The following is a 17,081-nucleotide window of genomic DNA, read 5'->3' on the forward strand; positions in this document are numbered from 1 at the left end:
GGTGCTTACCTATATTATTCTCCACGACTGTAATCAGCTGATTCTGACATTTATACGCGGTATGATAAACAAGTTTGTTAAAAGTGTAGTTTGTTTATTGAAATGCTGTGGAATTAAAAATATTTTACAAATTTGCTAAAATGGATAGCGAACCGAAAACCGAACCAAAGGATGTGCCTGCACGCCCATTTAAATTATAAGTATTCGTGCAAATAGTAAAAATCAACAGCTCAAAATAATATTTCCTTCTCTATTTTCATAACTATACGGCGCATCAAATTGTGAGTTTGACCGGCATTAGTTTCGAACGCAAAAGTATAATTGTGAGTTGTTTGCAGTCTCAAACCATAGAAAATTTGGTTTCATATACATATATATAATATATTTTAGGGTGCAGTGGAGTTAACCATAGTGCCAACCAAAGAAAATTTACGGCTTATAAGGTTGAATGCAAAGCAGTGTCGTATTTATCGCATTTTGTTAAATGATGTTTGTGAAGCTGAGTTTTTTTATTTCGATCCATTCCTGGATATCCTTCAAGGAGATCCGAAAGTGTAAGACGCCCCTTTTAAACAAAACTGCTACCACTAATATTCTTTTATAAATAATTTAATAAATATTTAACAGGAGATCTTTAGATGTGTACTCCAAAAACCATCTCAGTGCTGCACAGAAAACCGATCCGGATGTCAACTGTGGTGAATTGTTGATACAGATACCACCAGAAGGATATCACATGATCCAAGAAGGTCGTGGTTTACGTATCGGCATAGAATTCTCAATGGAAGATCCACAAGGTGGTATACACTTTGTTATACCACCAACTAGTGAGGATGAACAGCAACCTAATAGTGCACATATGTTCACATACGCATACGAAAATTCAACTCGCTTATGGTTTCCTTGTGTTGATAGCTTTGCAGATCCGTGCACATGGAAACTCGAATTCACCGTGGATAAACACTTGACGGCTGTGTCATGTGGTGAACTTGTCGAAGTGGTTATGACACCCGATTTGAGACGAAAAACATTTCATTATTCACTCACAACGCCCGTATGTGCGCCTAATATCGCATTGGCTGTAGGCCCATTTGAAATCTACGTAGATCCTCATATGCATGAGGTTACTCACTTTTGTCTGCCACAGCTTTTACCACTTTTGAAAAATACCGTACGATACCTGCATGAAGCTTTCGAATTTTTCGAAGAAACTCTTTCCACACGTTACCCTTTCTCCTGCTACAAACAGGTTTTTGTAGATGAACTTGATACCGACATCAGTGCTTATGCTACTTTAAGCATAGCTTCTGTGCATCTTATGCATTCCATTGCTATTATCGATCAGACTTACATAACACGAACATTAATGTCACGCGCGATTGCCGAACAGTTCTTCGGATGTTTCATCACCTCACATCATTGGTCGGACACATGGTTAGCAAAAGGTATTGCTGAGTATTTGTGTGGCTTATATTCCAGAAAGTGTTTTGGTAATAATGAATATCGCGAATGGGTTCAATCCGAGTTGGCGCGAGTTGTGCACTATGAGGAGCGATATGGCGGAATTATACTCGATTGCAGTCAGCCGCCAGCGCCACTGCCTGTGTCTAGTACGAATCCCGCGAGCGCTACCAGCAAGCAAACTGAAATTGTGCATTATTTTCCTATAAAAAGTTTACACACAGTTTCGCCAAAATATGTGGAAGCCATGAGACGCAAGGCACATTTGGTCATACGTATGCTGGAGCATCGCATCGGCCAAGAGCTGCTAATACAAGTAAGTTCTTTTTCAACTTCTTAAGCACTGTAACAACAACACAACTAGTTTTCGAGATCGGAAAACTTTTAGTATAACATATGTGCTCCTCTGTTCAACTAAACAAGTGATTGATTTTTGTTATTTAGGTTTTCAACAAACAGTTGGTGCTGGCAACCAATGCGGCGGTGACTAAAATCGGCTCTGGCTTATGGCATCATTTGCTAATTTCCACGAATATATTCATCAAGGCGATATTCACTGTAACTGGTAAAGATATGTCAGTCTTCATGGATCAATGGGTCCGTACCGGGGGCCACGCAAAGTTCTCCTTTACATCGGTGTTCAATCGGAAGCGGAATACCATTGAGTTGGAGATACGGCAAGATTTCGTGAGTCAACGTGGCGTTCGTAAATATAATGGCCCATTGCTGGTGCAGCTACAGGAATTGGACGGCACCTTCAAGCACATGTTACAGATTGAGAATACCGTAGTGAAGGCAGATATCACTTGTCATTCGAAAAGTCGCCGAAATAAAAAGAAGAAAATTCCGCTGTGTACGGGCGAAGAAGTAGATATGGATCTGTCGGCAATGGAGTAAGATGCGCTTAAAAACAAATCAAAATTAAATTAAATTTTTCCTATATTGTTGTAGTGATTCGCCTGTTCTTTGGATTCGTCTAGATCCGGAAATGATATTAATTCGAGATTTGAATATTGAACAACCTGACTTCCAGTGGCAATACCAGCTGCGTCATGAGCGCGATGTAACAGCACAGTTTGAGGCCATTAAAGCTCTGGAGAAATATCCCACCAACGCTACGCGTTCCGCACTCACAGATACAATTGAAAATGAGCGCTGCTTTTACAAAGTCCGTTGCGAAGCTGGACATTGTCTTACCAAAGTGGCTAATCAAATGGTGACGCAATGGAGTGGACCTCCTGCCATGTTAAATATTTTCCGAAAATTCTTTGGCTCCTTTAGTGCGCCCCATATCATCAAGCAAAATAACTTTGCCAATTTTCAGTTATATTTTTTGCAAAAGGTTATACCTGTGGCAATGGCAGGTGGGTGTCGCATGATCATTAATATAATTCAAGCATTTTTATTATTTTTTATTATTATTTTTGTAAAGGCTTACGCACGTCTCACGGTATCTGCCCACCGGAAGTTATACGCTTTCTTCTCGATCTTTTCAAATATAATGATAACACGCGGAACCATTATTCAGATGTTTATTATCGTGCGGCTTTAGTTGACGCCTTAGGAAATTCAATTACGCCAGTTGTTTCAGTGGCACTCCGTGGAACGCCTATTACCTCTGACAGTCTCTCTGCCGATGCTAAGTAAGTCTTCGCTTTGTTTCCTGTTTTATTTGTAATTGTACTTATTTGAAATATTTCAAAGGCTTGTACTTGAGGAAGTGACCCGTCTACTTAACCTAGAGAAGAACTTACCGTCATATAAGTACATGGTTTCGGTTTCATGTCTTAAGGTGATACGTAAATTACAAAAATGTGGTCACTTGCCGTCGCTGCCGAAAATCTACCGTTGCTATGCAGCTTATGGTCAGTATTTGGATCTACGTGTAGCCGCTATGGAGTGTTTGGTCGATTTTGTTAAAGTGGATGGACGCTGGGATGATTTGGACCATTTGATTACGTTGCTCGAAACAGATCCCGACCCTGCAGCACGTCATGCGCTTGCCCAATTATTAATCGACAATCCACCATTTAGCCGCGAGTCGCGGAGCAGCCGTTTGGACCGGCCAGAGTTGGTAGAGCGATTATGGGCAAATATGAAGTGAGTTTAGCTAAATTTTTAACATTTATTTTTTTTTATTCAAAAACTAAACTGAACTGTGTCCGTTTTACAGCAACAAATTGGCATTCGATACTAAATTACGTTGTGACATGGTGGACTTATATTATGCATTATATGGCACGCGGCGCCCAATGTGCTTGCAATCTGCTGATGTCAGCAACATGTACAAAGATATAATTAAGGAAGGCACAAAGAAAACGACCGTTCCCAACAGCAGCACAATTGCCAATAACGAACCCAAGACCCCGGCAATAATAAGCGAAGTGAAAAACGAAGAGCTCGACATAGTCGAAGACCATACTTCTATTACTGCAGTAAAGCGCACCGCTACCGAAGCATTTGAGGTGGGCAATGAAGTCATTAAACTGGAAACAACTGAGGAGGTGACACTTGTTGAAGACAATGACATGAAGATGGAGTCGTTCGACAGTGAGGTAAAGGTTGTAGTTAACCCAGAAGATGATGGCAACGTACATTCCCCCGAGCCAAAACGTATGAAGAGTGAAATCTTCGAGGAGGACGACAATTCCGTAACCATCATCGACGTGGGCGAAACTACAATAATGAAACAAGATAGTAGCTTTGAGGCCAATAAAACAGACGCCGAAAGTAGGCATAAGGCAGAGAACTCATCAAAGGTGTGTGTTGAACTATTAAGTGCCGCAAATACATATATATATATATTGATATGATACTTATTGAATAATTTTTTACATTTTCAGCAGAAGAAAAAGAAGAAGGATAAGAAGAAACACAAACATAAGCATAAACACAAGCACAACAAAGAAAAAGAGCGTGACAAGGAGCGTGAGCGAAAGGACAAAAAGGATCCCAACATATCTCGCATACAGGCAAAAGAAGCCACGCCGGAAACTCTCAGCTCAGCGGACAGCAGCAATTCAAATAGCAATCCGCCAACACTAAATTTCACATAATTAAGCTATAATGATACAGTTTTATATTTTACATTCTACTTTTGTATCAGTAATTTACAAAAATTACACATAAAAGTATATATGTTTAGAATTTCTGCAGCATTTTCAATATAATGCGTTACATATGTGTGAATATATAACGATTATGGAAATAAGTATGTGTGAATTACAATTTCAGAAAATGCATTGCAAATGGTATTTAGTATATACAATAAATGTTTTTTTTTAATAAATTCACTACAATCGTTTGGGGTTTTCAAACTTCGTATCGTCTCGTTTGTTCGCAATAGACGTGTTTTAGGTACAAACATATTCATAATATTAAGAATTACATACATATAATTAACTATAAATAAATGTGCAGTATAGTGCCAACTGGACTTACTAACTGTAAGTGGCCACGTGTGTTCGGCATGATCCGTTGCTTCCTTCGGCGAATTTTAATCCAGCTAGAAAGTTGCACGACCACTGTTAAACTAAATATAGGAAAAATGGAAGAATGGAGAACAGGCATGAATCTTTTAACTGAGCCGTTGTTGAGAGATATTATGTAGAGTGCACTTCGAATTTCGAAATCGTGTTGTGCGCATGAGAGAACTTAGGTATTGCTTCTGAAATTGCCGGGACCAACAGTTAAAAGCTATGGAGAACAGTATTAAAAGGATTATTGCTTGGCTTCATCCGCCTTTCCAGCGATCGCTGTATCCTTTTCATCGCGTGGATGTCGTTTCTGGTCGGCCAGCGGTCGCAAGTACGTTATATTGCCGCCACTGTTCGCCGTTTGTTCATCAGGCGACGAAGCTATAACATTTGCTGTCGGCTCCGAGCCCTGAGCTTGAAGTCCCCTACGTGGACCATACTGCTGAGCTATATGTTGCATGAGCTGCGCATAGTCCACCGGTTGATTGCGGAATTCAGGATGCTCTTTTATGTACTGCTCATAAGGAACGGGCACCGGTACTGGTACAGCTGTTACTGGGTAGCCAGCATCTATCAGCGCCTGGAATTCGGTTTGGGTGAGAGGCTTTCCACCGGGTTGTGGCAAATGCAGTTGGCGCACATCTTCGATGGACTTCGTTTTTACTGGGGTGCTGCGTGAGGGTGTTGCGATACCTGTGCCTTGTGAGACGTAAATACTGGATTGTGATGGAGCTGGGGCGGGCGAGATATATTGACGGTTTGCGTGCACTTGCTGTGGAGATGGTGCAGGTGCTGAATACTGTTGAGGATGAGCGAGCGGCTGTGGCCGTGGTTGTGCCTGTACTCGTTGTTCTCCGGAAGGTGCATTGGGATCGGGGGGGCTAGGGTGGAATCGTCCGGATGGAGCTGGTGAATTTGATTGGCGTTCGTAGTCGTAATATAGTTGGGGGTTAATATACTTGGCTGCGGCTGGTACGTTTGGATAATTTGGCGGTTCTTTCTCGCGTAACTTTGGTGAAGATGTTGAAACTTTCGTGCCATAGTGTTTTGAGCGTGCTTTGGGTCTGGTTGTTGGATTTAGTTCTTGGTAGAAGTACTGTGTGGGTTGTGGCTGTTGTACCGTCGTGGGAGACTGCGTTGGAGGGTACACCACTGGACCCAATTTCTTGGCGTCCACAATGTGTTGCGGCACTTGTGTGGGGTAAATCGGCGTCGGTTGTTGTATGTTGCTAAATCTAAACAAGGACGGTATAAACGGTTGATTATTGGCATCTACTAGTGGTGTGGGTGTGGGTTGGGATCCGCTTGGAGAGGAATAAATTTTCTGTTGCAAAGCGTATGGGCGTGGCCGCGGCTCCGGGTGTGGCTGCAACTGTTGTTGCGGAGCTTGCTGGTGTTGGTGTACTACGCCAGATGGTTCATTGGAATTATCCGTCAGCTGATTGGGTGAAGGTTTATTCGCAGCAAGCAGCTTTTCGATTTCATTCTCCAGCGATGACTTTGCTAGTGGGTGATTTGGCAATGTTTTATAGCTCACTTGTGGTTGGTAGTATGCCAGTTGCGGCGGTATGTGCGGTGGTGGTGGCACGTCGGCTGATGGATCAACAGTTTGTGGGTCACCTTGTTGTGGCTGCGGTTGCGGCTGCGGTTGTGGTTGAGGCAGGTATTTGGGGCCACCGCGGTGACGTGGAACATATTGTACAAATTCGGGTATTGGCTCTTCGACGGGAGATTGTGACTGTGGCTGCGCGTGTTGACGATAGTTGCCTAAACCTTGACCTACACGTTCAGCAGGCAGTGGCAAAGGTTGGCCTTTACTGGGAGAAGGTGCATGTGCAGCCTGTTGCTGACGGTATTGCGCTTCATGGAAGGCTCGCGCACGCAACTCATCCTCCAAAAGCTTAAGAAATTCTTCTTCGGGTATAATTTGGTATGGCTGCTGCGGTGCGCCGGCTCCTGGTTGTTGATATTGTGGTCCCAGCTGCTGGTAACGCGGCACAATTTGTGTTGGTGGCGCTGCGTAATGAGGAGCTTGCGCGGCTGTTGGGTTCGGCGGCTGAATGGCGACCGCATAACGCTGTTCAGCTTCTTCGGCATTTCCACGATATTGTGAAGGTGATATATGGGCACGTCCTGATTTCGAAGCTTTCTTCTGTTGTTGTGCCGTACGTGGCTTCCCGGTTAATTCGGAAGCGGAGGCTGTCGACTTCGGGTGATTGCGGTTAATGTCTTGCAGATAGGCGAAATGTTGGATCTGCAATCAAAGAGAGATTTTATTATGAAAAAGAAAAAACGATCTGAGGCTGCTTAATACAACTCGCTACTTCATATGCCTTGGTTTGTTTCCCGGAGGAGCAAAACGTTGAAAATTTTTAGAACTATATTAACACTTTAGGAGCAGTCAATAGTTGAGAGCCCTATTTTGAGCAACATCTTCATTCATGTTGGTAGACATGTTATAATTTTGAAGACGCAACGGCAGCAGACTCAGAGGCGACTAGCGATCCTAGAAATACTTTTTCAGACGACTTTGAAAACTTTTCGTGTTTACTTTATATTACTGATAGATAGATAGATAAATAATACTGAGGTATTGCACTGCGACCTAGGGTCTATTCCTTATTGATATTCTCCTATATCACATATGGTCACCAAGGTCCAGCATCTTGAACAATTCCAGGAACCTGCTGGGCGCTACTGAGAAGATGTGATCCCTGTCCAAGTAGATGGAACCCAGGGCCTTAAGCCTGCTTCTGCAAATTGCTGGACAATCCAGAATCAGGTGTGCTGGTGTTTCTTGTTGCAAGTCGCAGAACCGGCAGTTTACGCATGAGGCTATGGCTATGTGCTTCCTGAGCCTGCAATGCCCTGTGTGAAGCGCTACGAGGAGGCGGAATTTGTTACGGGGAGGTTAATTCCTTAAACCTAGAGAAGTTGTACCCTCTTAGAAGCAGCATGGCATGGCGCACTTCTGCTGCCTGCTGCCAGTGCTGTGCGCTCTCTACTCCCTCTTCCGTGCGGATCAGCTCCTTAAGAGTAGGGAACCCTACCGCGATTGCATGGTTCTGGTGCCATCATCTTGGACGCTGCCGCAGAGCGGGCTAGTTTATCGGCTAGCTCATTTCCGGCTACCCCTTTACCCCGACATCCAGATTAGGTGTAACCACACACTGATAGCCGGTTCAGCCTTCCTATTCACTCCTCTACAAAAAACTATTTAACCTCATATGCTTTTAATGCCGCTCGACTGTCGCTAAGAAGGGCATGCGCTGGTTGTGATAGTCGCGGTGAAGATTGAGTTGTGCGCACTGACTTACAGCAAAAACTTTTGCTTAAAAATGCTTGGAAAACGTCCCATTCGTATGGATAGCTTGGTATACGGCCCCGCAATGCCTGTTCCAATACCTTCCGATATTTTCTAGCCGTCAGTGTACCACTGGATAGTACTGTCTCTCAGCAGTATCTGAAGCGTTTATATTACTGAAGAACAATGCGAATGCAGACATACAACAACATTTATGTAAGTGCATCCACTACTACAAGTAACTGTTATACATAAATAAGTATTGCGGTAAAGCCGCAAGTTGCGGTAAACCAGTGACCTCAAAAGTTAAAACTGCGAGGAAAATTATTAGACATTTAGAGGCGACCAACTATTTTTCATTTTTGAACCAATAACAACAAAAACTTTGGATCTACCATGCATATACTATAAAAGCGCGAATAATGCGGTGAGAATTGTGTGGCATATAGAAGTGTTTGTGTTGAATGAACAAATTGAGCAAAATTATTTAGCTTCAGAAAGCAAAAACAATTTATGCAAATTTAACGCTTGTTGTGGGCGAATTCACTTGGTTTCGGAAGAATAATACGGTGTACCATATATATAGGTAGTTAAGTGTATGTCTTAAGCTAATGTTGCGAAAAGTGATGTTGCAGTTGTTGTTAATGTGACTGATCGGTTGGTAACGAGTCTGAGCGGCTGTTTGGGAAAAAGGTTCCAAGTGTGTTGAAATATTGAGACTGCTTACCAGAAGAGCCTAAAGCCTTGGTGGCAATTGAGTGCGTGTTTTGAAGCTTCACTTAGCTGCAGAAGAACAAACCGTATTAAACGCATTCATTAGATTCATAAAGTTCACATGAAAGCCACGTTTAAAGGTGACTTGGCGTGAGTGCTCCCTTAAAACAAGCGATTGTTCAATACAAACGCACATACACACACATGCTTTTCCGCTTGTTGCAACATTAGCCTTTATTTGCGGCTTGGCACTTAGCAATTTTGTCATTTGGTTTTCCTCACAGCGAAATAACTGTAATTATTACGCACATTTCCATGACGTTTGTGATGTAAGCGAGCGGCACTTATTACGCCGTTATTTCCTCACTTTTTGCGACATTGCTTTTACTTTCATAAGTGACTTGTCCATTTTCGCAGCGCAGCTTGCCGAAAATAAAAACGTTCGCCGCTTACTTTGAGTTTAATTGTCGCCGTGGACACGCAAAGAAAACACGCGACTCCCGCATCGAAATGGCAAAATAGTGCTGAGCATTTAATTTGGGTTAAGCTGCAAGTACATCAACTTAGTACGATGTAGTGTTGCACAAAAGGTACGCACCCAAATTATCCAACTGCCTCAGATAATTATGCATTTTTTCGGTCAAGGTGAGTTGTCATTGAAATTGAGATAATCTCGAGGAAACCCGCAGTTTTAAAGACAGGCAAGAAGACAAATAAGCAATCTAGCTCCGGTTAAGAGGTACCGAATTAAAAACAAATAGTTATGCAAGACAATTGCCGCATATTTGCAGTTAACTAGCGTGAATATCGGTCATTTAGCAATCAAAAGACTTAAGCGACGAACTTCACTCCCTAATTTAATGCTGCCAACAGATTTTAGCAATGATTTTATGGCATAAAATTGACATAAAATAATAAAAAAAATGAGATTAATTACACGACACGAAATATGGTGTTCTTACTGCTATCGCGTCTGACCTGGCACCCCAGTCATATTCTTGATTTAATGGCCCACCTTCAGCGCTAGCAAATCGATTAGCAATGAGCTTTTATGACTGAAGCCATTTGCCTTTTGATTTAACAGCAATTAAAAATCACTGTCGTGCAACTAAAATAAACAGCGTATTGTTGTTGTAACTGTTTAAATATGAGAACGTTACAAATGTTTGAGCCGTTTCATGCATGTGTGGAATATTTCAAAATCCGTTTAATAGGCTTAGACTCCATTATTGTATTCTTGTAATCCCGGATAAATCGCGAATCAAGTAACATTTCTGAACCTTTCAAAGTTCATGTGTCTGACGGCGCTTGTGGAAATCTGTTCAACACAAAACATAAATATGCTTCAAACTCAGGAGCAATAGCTTCGTTTAGCACAGCGACGCAGACACCTTCGTGCGATTTGCGATGTTGTCGACATGTTAATTGCGTTTGACCGCCGCCGCCGCGAAGCTTACAACGCTTTGCTTTAAGAATCGTGCAACTAGTCACGACTGCGCCTTGAGTATTTGCACTGCGAAAGCGCATTGTTGTTGGTGTTGCGCACAGATCACAGACCATCTGGCATTAGAGCAATGAATGAACAACTGAATACCTGTCAGCGCAGCGGATGAGTCGTTTCACCCTTTCCAATCCGATGGAAATTACAGAAAAGCGAAAAATGTCGAAAGCAGTTGTCGCAATGCGAACACCCCCCTCACGATTGCCCAGTCTTGCCCACCTTTCGCTTATTATTAGCTTCACGTTAGCAAGTCGCCTCAAATGTTCGAATTAGCATTTGCGCTGCTGCTGCAGCCTACAACAACCACTACAAAGCTTTATTATCGCACTTGTCTCACGCCACTCACCTCCTGACTCTGCTCCAGCAATTGCGTGCCGTGCGGTCTTATTGTCGCCGGATAATTACGCAACTGCGGCGCTTGATGCTCTTCGTGCTGCTGGTGATCGTGTGGCGCAATGGGGCGAATGAGGAATTGTGTTGGTTTTGGGCCGTAGATGGTTTCCTGCGGATTTTCCGGGTCATCAGCATCGGCGGTGTCGGCGCGGTGGTTCGGGTATACCGCTTCGTCTTTGGCACCGACCTGCCGTTTATCTTTAGGCGTCTCATCCGTCGCCGGCGCAGTGGCTAGCGTCGCTGTAAGCGATGTGGCTTCCGACAATGTGGCCGCAGAGGTTGGCTGCACATTGCTGGCGGCTGCTTCGGTTGCGGCTGCAGAACGGACATTCAAGATGCCTAAAACGAAAATAGAAGGAGATATTATGAAGAAAATGAAGTTGTAAAAGTGTTTTGTGAAGAGTTTCATGCAAACATATATTTAATATTTTTCAAAAATAACGTCATAATTCAAAATGACAAACGCTTATGCCCAAGAAAAAGCTTCGGTACATCCTTTTTAGTCCAGTTATGCTCGGCATTTATTTAATATAGGGTAGTCGAAAAAGTCTTTTCGTATTTTTTCAATAGATGTCATTGCAGTCGTATATCTCCAGTGCTACCAATCACATTTTGTCATACCATATAGTGTTGGAAATGTGAGATTTTAAGCTTCATTTACCCAAAAAAAAATATAAAAAAATTGAATTCGGAGAAGTTGAAAAAAACTTACAGCTGTTCAAAAATGAGTAAAAGTAATGAAGAAATTCGCTTTATATAAAAAAGGGATGAATACCACGCAAATCACCAATTAAATTTGTGAAGTTTACGAACTCGTGTAGCACAACAATGGTTCGCTCGCTTTCGTTCAGGAAATTTCGATGTGAAACATACACCTCGCTTTGGTCGACCTATCGTTGAAAAAGTCCACGAAATTATGGAAAAGACTGACCAGAACTATCACATAAGCAACCATGACATCGCTAAGGAACTTGACATTCATCATCAAACGGTTTCGAACCATTTCAAAAAGGCTTGCTACTAAAAGAAGCTCGATGTTTGGGTACCACAAGAATTGTCTGTGAAAAATTTAATGGACCGAATTAATATCTACGATTTTTTCTGAAACGAAATGAAATCGAACTATTTCTGAAGCGAATGGTAACAGGAGATAAAAAGTGGATCAAATACGATCATGGTCCAATCGTGGCGAAGCTCAACAAATGTTCGCAAAACCAGAATTGACGCCTTAAAAAGTTATGATGAGTGTTTGGTGGGATTGGAAAGGAATCATTCACTATGAGCTGCTCCAGCCTGATCGAACGAATGATTCTACATTTTACTGTTAACAACGAATGAGATTGAAGCAGATAATCGAAAAAAAGCGGCCAGACCTGATGAACAGAAAGGGTTTCGTCTTCCATTAGGACAACGCTAGACCATACACATCTTTGATGACTCGGCAAAAACTGGGAGAGCTTGGCTTGGAAGTTTAGATGAATCCACCATACAGCCCTGACTTTGCTCTATCTGACTACCATTTGTTTCGGTCAATGCAGAGCTTCCTTAATGGAGTAAAGTTGGCTTCAAGGGATGTTTGTGAAAACTACTTGTCGCGGTTTTTCGCTGAGAAATATATTATTCTGATGGAATAATGTATCTATATATGTATATTATTCGATATTAGGTTCATTAAAGTTCATTACAAATATAAAAAAATAAGTTGAAGTTTGATAAGAAATACGAAAATACTTTTTCGACTACCCGATATTTATAAGTACCTAAAGTCGAGATATTTGCACTTGATATTTTACCGGAGAAACAAAGGTTTTGAATTCCGATAAAAGGATATCCCCAGACTTTAATCCGTTTCTTTTCGTTTCGATATCAATTTCGAGTTGGCGCAAAAAAACATAAGTTTAGGTAAGGCTTTAGGCGCCGATAGAGATTCGTTACATAAGCAAGTGAAGTGAAAGGATACGAAAATAATTAATTGAACATCATTCCATAGAAGTAGATTGAAAGAAATTCGGAAAGTTTCAGTGGGCAATGAAAAAGTAAGCTTTGTACTGCACAATTTCATTCGGAGATATTTCTATTCCTTTCAAGCAAGCTAATATATGGACATACATTTGTTGTCCTTTAATTTAATCGATCATTTTTGCACTTAGAGAACCAGGGTTTAACAGGTCCTTCGGTAAATGTCAACTTACCAAAAGCTAAAAGGCAAATGCATAGGTGTGTCCGCATTTCGCTGCTATTTTAATCCAGAGAAGGTAACGCGACCTCAGCGCTTTGTATTTTTATTTATTTGAATATTGTTGTTGTAATAAGAAGTTGTTGGGTTCGTTGAAAGGACTAGTTTGCGCAACAACAATTTTTCACACTAAAACACACTCAATAGATCAACCGAAAAGGTGCCAACATCACAAGTGTCACTCAGCATTGTCGTCTATGCAACATAACTACCGTTACCGTTCACGCAAATGTCGCGGATTGAACGCCGCACAGTGTTACACACACAACAACAACAAACTGCAAATTCTGTTATGCTTGCTATTGCAAATCTTTGCACATTTAATTTCGTTTTTACGAATTTGCCGCTTCACGGCAAGGCGACAGCGAAGCTTGTGCTATTTCGCTTTAATTTAATTTTTTGTTTATTTGGTTTTTAAACTACAGCAAATCGCTGTCACAATTGCAAGTCGTGCACTGTAACACTGCAAAGTACAATTTACGCCACACAACAAAAACAAAGCACCAGCGACTAAAGCATTAGGCAAGCAGAGAAAATTACTGCATCCGTTGCCGCGAGGCTAAAGGCGCACCACAACAAAAAAATCGAAATGTTTGCACGAGCAAAAAGTTCAGTTTATTTAGTGCGGCGGCAGCGTATCCGTGTGAAAGACGAGCACGAGCGACTAAACTTGTAAGCTGCTAAGCGGAACGCGACGATTCGAAGCTGTTTGCTGGCTAGTTGAGTGTTGCACGACCGAAAGACGAATCTTTGAATTGTGCTGCGACACTGGCATTTATAAAACTTCGCACCCAAAAGAGACCATCGAACGCTGCGGCGTCACGTCGCAGTCACGGCGCTGAACTTTGCGGCGGCGCTGGAGAAGCCACCAACACACAATGAGCGACCGCTTGCAACAAACAGCATTGTTTGCGTGTTTGCGGGCCCTCATGTTGTTGTTGTTGTTTTCTTGTTTCATTTTCGTTCAAGCTTTTGTTGACAATTGAAAGGGAAACGCTTTGCATTGCGCTCAGCTGCGGCGTTATTGTAGACGAGGGAGCTTCGCGCTGATTTAAGTGGAGTCAACAGCGGAGTCGTCGTTATCGCCAGCAGCTGCATTTGATCAGCTAACAGCGACGCAAGCGGAATCCCATGCGGTTGTCTTAGCCGAATACTGCGCGGGTTTATCTGCTCATTGCTGTCAACTGGCGGTTGGCGGCTGAAGACTGTTGAAGCAAACTTAATTCCACGGCGTCGTGGTGTGCAGATTAAACGTTGCTGGGTTGGTTTGATGGCGAACTTTGCAGGTCAAAATATGGCTGGCGCTTATTTTCAGTTTAGGAAGTGGCCTGGTGAAGTACCCTCATATACTTGGCGGACATCGCGGCTTGCTGCACTGGCGGACAGATTACTACCGACCGCTGTGTAGCCACTAATTTACAGTTACTTACGGATTTTCACATTTCATTGTTATCTCACTGATATTGTTGTTGTACTAATTCATGCGGGCATTTCTGGTCTTTGTATGCCTTTAAGCCCATACAAATGCGCCCTGCCTCTCCTGACCTGCGCGTGAGCGTCTGGCTTGCGTGCGGGTTGTGCGATTGCGCTGTTAAACTGTCGCATTTCATTATTACCGCAGTTGTTTTTGTGGTTTTGGGCAGATATAGATTTTTATTGCGAGCTTGCTTGTCTGCAGCGGTGGATTTAATAGACGGTGGATTTATTGTGTGCTGATAATTTAGCGTCTTTATGAGTGCTCTGAATGTGTGGGCATTGGGACAAGGCTCTGCAAGTTGCTCGCTTAAGTCGTTTGTACTTGGAGGCCCTAATTAAGTGCTGTCTATGCGGCCGCACGCCTTTGCGGCACAAACACACACATGTGAGATTGCAAAGTTTGGCACCTGTAATTAGTGCGAGTTGGAGGAAAATTTGCGTCGACAACACAATGGCAGTGAAAATTGTGACATTACGCTCCAGGGCGCGTACGTATACAAATGCATGCACCAATTAACCGTTGTGGCATAAACTGGTAAGTTTTTTGAATTATGGAACTCCTTTCGCTTCGGGCGACAAATGAGTTGTAATTAGAGTCTATTTTCTAATGTAGGAAGCGAAGAAATTGTGTTAGTGCAATTACTACTTTTTAATTCAAAAACTTAATTAATTTGACTAAGGATATCTGGAGAGGAGGTCCATCTTCTTAATATTTATTAATAACTTTTTCTTCATTAATTTCGTACTTTTACCCAACAAGTTTTGTGATTAGTCAACTGGGATAAGCTATGGTGTGATCTCATATTGGTGGATCACCTTTAATCTTTCATTAAAGCTTCATTGCACCAAAGAAAATTACATTCATTTATAATTAGTTCACACTTTTCCGCGGCAACTCAACTGAATTATTACACAATCAATATGAAAGTAGTTTTATTAGCAATTTTATTAGCTTGCCAAGTTTTCCTGCCCGCGCGCAATTTCCTCTCTCTGTGTCAGCTTAACGCCTATACAAGTGGTGGCCAATGTCAGAGTCAAGTTGAAGAATACAAAGTTGCCTTTTTAATCCTTTTTTGTAGCATCCGGCAGCTAAATGTGTTTGCATGACTGTCCAGTTATGTACGTTCACCACCAAATTAAAAAATAGCAATTCCTGTTTTTGGAAATTAGCTGACAATGTTGACTGAACTTGGCGGAATTGCAAGCGGTTCGACGAGGCATTCAGCTACTTCTTGTATTGGTCATGACATTGTATGGCAAAATTACTTTGTAAGGAAACTTTTGCCTATTCAGATATTGCTTCTATCGAAATTGATATTTTTTTTGTAAAAAACCTAGACTGAATAATATCTAATTTAAGAAAAAAGATATTGAAAGCTTTTGATAAATTCTGCTCAGAACTGATTTCCACAAATCCTTCATAGCCCTTGTGAAAGTCAAAATGAAGGAGTTTTCAGACGTTTATTCAACAAAGTTGCTAATACATTGTGAAAAAAAAGTGAAAGGAAATTGTAATTTAAAAAAAGTACTTTGCTAAGTTGGTAGGACTGTCCTTAATTACTATGCCAAATATGAGCGCGATCTGTCGACCAGTTTGCTTATAGCAGCTGCTCAAGTCGGTACACCTCAGTGGTGCGTTGCGTTTTTTACAATGGATACAAATATCGATCAAAGAATTTGTTTAAAATTTTGTATTCCTAACCGTGTGAGGAATCGTTGCGAATGTTGAAAAAGGCTTACGGTAATTTAGTTTTATCCAAAACACATGTCTACGAGTGGTACAAAGCCTTCAAAGAGGGTCAAGAGATCGTTCAAGGCATGTCTCGTTCTGAACGACCTTCGACCTGTTCAACTGATGATAATATTAAATAACTGAAGGATAGTGAAGGCTGGTGCTTGAAAAACGTCAGCTAAGTGTAAGAGATATGGTAAGAGAGCTCGACTTTTTCCGTGAGTTTAGTCAAATGATTTTGCTGGATATTTTGGGTATGAAATGCGTTATTGTCCGATTCGTCCCGATAAAGCTGATTTTTTTCCACAAGAGTTCCGTAAAGACGTTTCTTTGGAAATGCTCGGTCTTTCGAATTGGATCCCACATTCATGGAGAGAATTTCAACTGCTAATGAGACATAGGTTTATAAGTTTGACATGCAAACAAGTCAATAATCATCAGAAGACCGGACCGGACATTTTCGCCTCAAAATACAACTTTTTTAAATAACTCTTGCCAACAAGTGCTACTTCGGACTAAATAGGCAACCGAAAAGTAAAGTCCTCTCTCGACGAACAAAAACCAAACTCTATAAGTCGCTCATTATTATATATCATTATGTGACAACAACGAACAAATCGACGTTACGAGATTTCGAGAGAAAGATTCTGCGGAATATTTATCGTCCTTTACGAATTGGCAACGGCGAATAGCGCAGTTGATGTAACGATTGCCTGACGGGATATACAACGACATTGAGATAGTTCAGCGAATTAAAAGACAGTGGATACGCTGGCTTGGACAAGTTG

At 41.8% G+C, this 17,081-nt stretch overlaps 2 protein-coding genes across 3 annotated transcripts; one reads left to right on the top strand and one right to left on the bottom strand.

The window, feature by feature from the left end:
* The first annotated feature begins 41 nt into the window (after positions 1 to 41).
* LOC105231297 (transcription initiation factor TFIID subunit 2) lies at positions 42 to 4,754 on the top strand. 2 transcript variants are annotated; one of them, XM_011212510.4, is made up of 10 exons: positions 42 to 196; positions 269 to 323; positions 391 to 554; positions 628 to 1,777; positions 1,906 to 2,354; positions 2,413 to 2,825; positions 2,894 to 3,104; positions 3,166 to 3,561; positions 3,635 to 4,220; positions 4,305 to 4,754. In XM_011212510.4, exons 1-10 carry the CDS (start codon positions 141 to 143, stop codon positions 4,515 to 4,517), a joined length of 3,693 nt encoding a protein of 1,230 aa, XP_011210812.2. In that variant the 5' UTR covers positions 42 to 140; the 3' UTR covers positions 4,518 to 4,754. The 2 variants fall into 2 exon arrangements, with proteins under 2 accessions (XP_011210812.2, XP_011210813.2); XM_011212511.4 differs by having other exon boundaries at positions 4,308 to 4,754.
* Positions 4,518 to 13,847, bottom strand: LOC105231465 (tyrosine-protein phosphatase non-receptor type 23). The gene is made up of 3 exons (XM_049459397.1): positions 13,042 to 13,847; positions 10,803 to 11,188; positions 4,518 to 7,191 (listed from the first exon to the last, which is right to left on the bottom strand). Exons 1-3 carry the CDS (start codon positions 13,076 to 13,078, stop codon positions 5,182 to 5,184), a joined length of 2,433 nt encoding a protein of 810 aa, XP_049315354.1. The 5' UTR covers positions 13,079 to 13,847; the 3' UTR covers positions 4,518 to 5,181.
* Positions 13,848 to 17,081: the final 3,234 nt, after the last annotated feature.

This window comes from Bactrocera dorsalis, chromosome 5, assembly GCF_023373825.1.
Source record: "Bactrocera dorsalis isolate Fly_Bdor chromosome 5, ASM2337382v1, whole genome shotgun sequence".
NCBI classification, from domain to species: domain Eukaryota; kingdom Metazoa; phylum Arthropoda; class Insecta; order Diptera; family Tephritidae; genus Bactrocera; species Bactrocera dorsalis.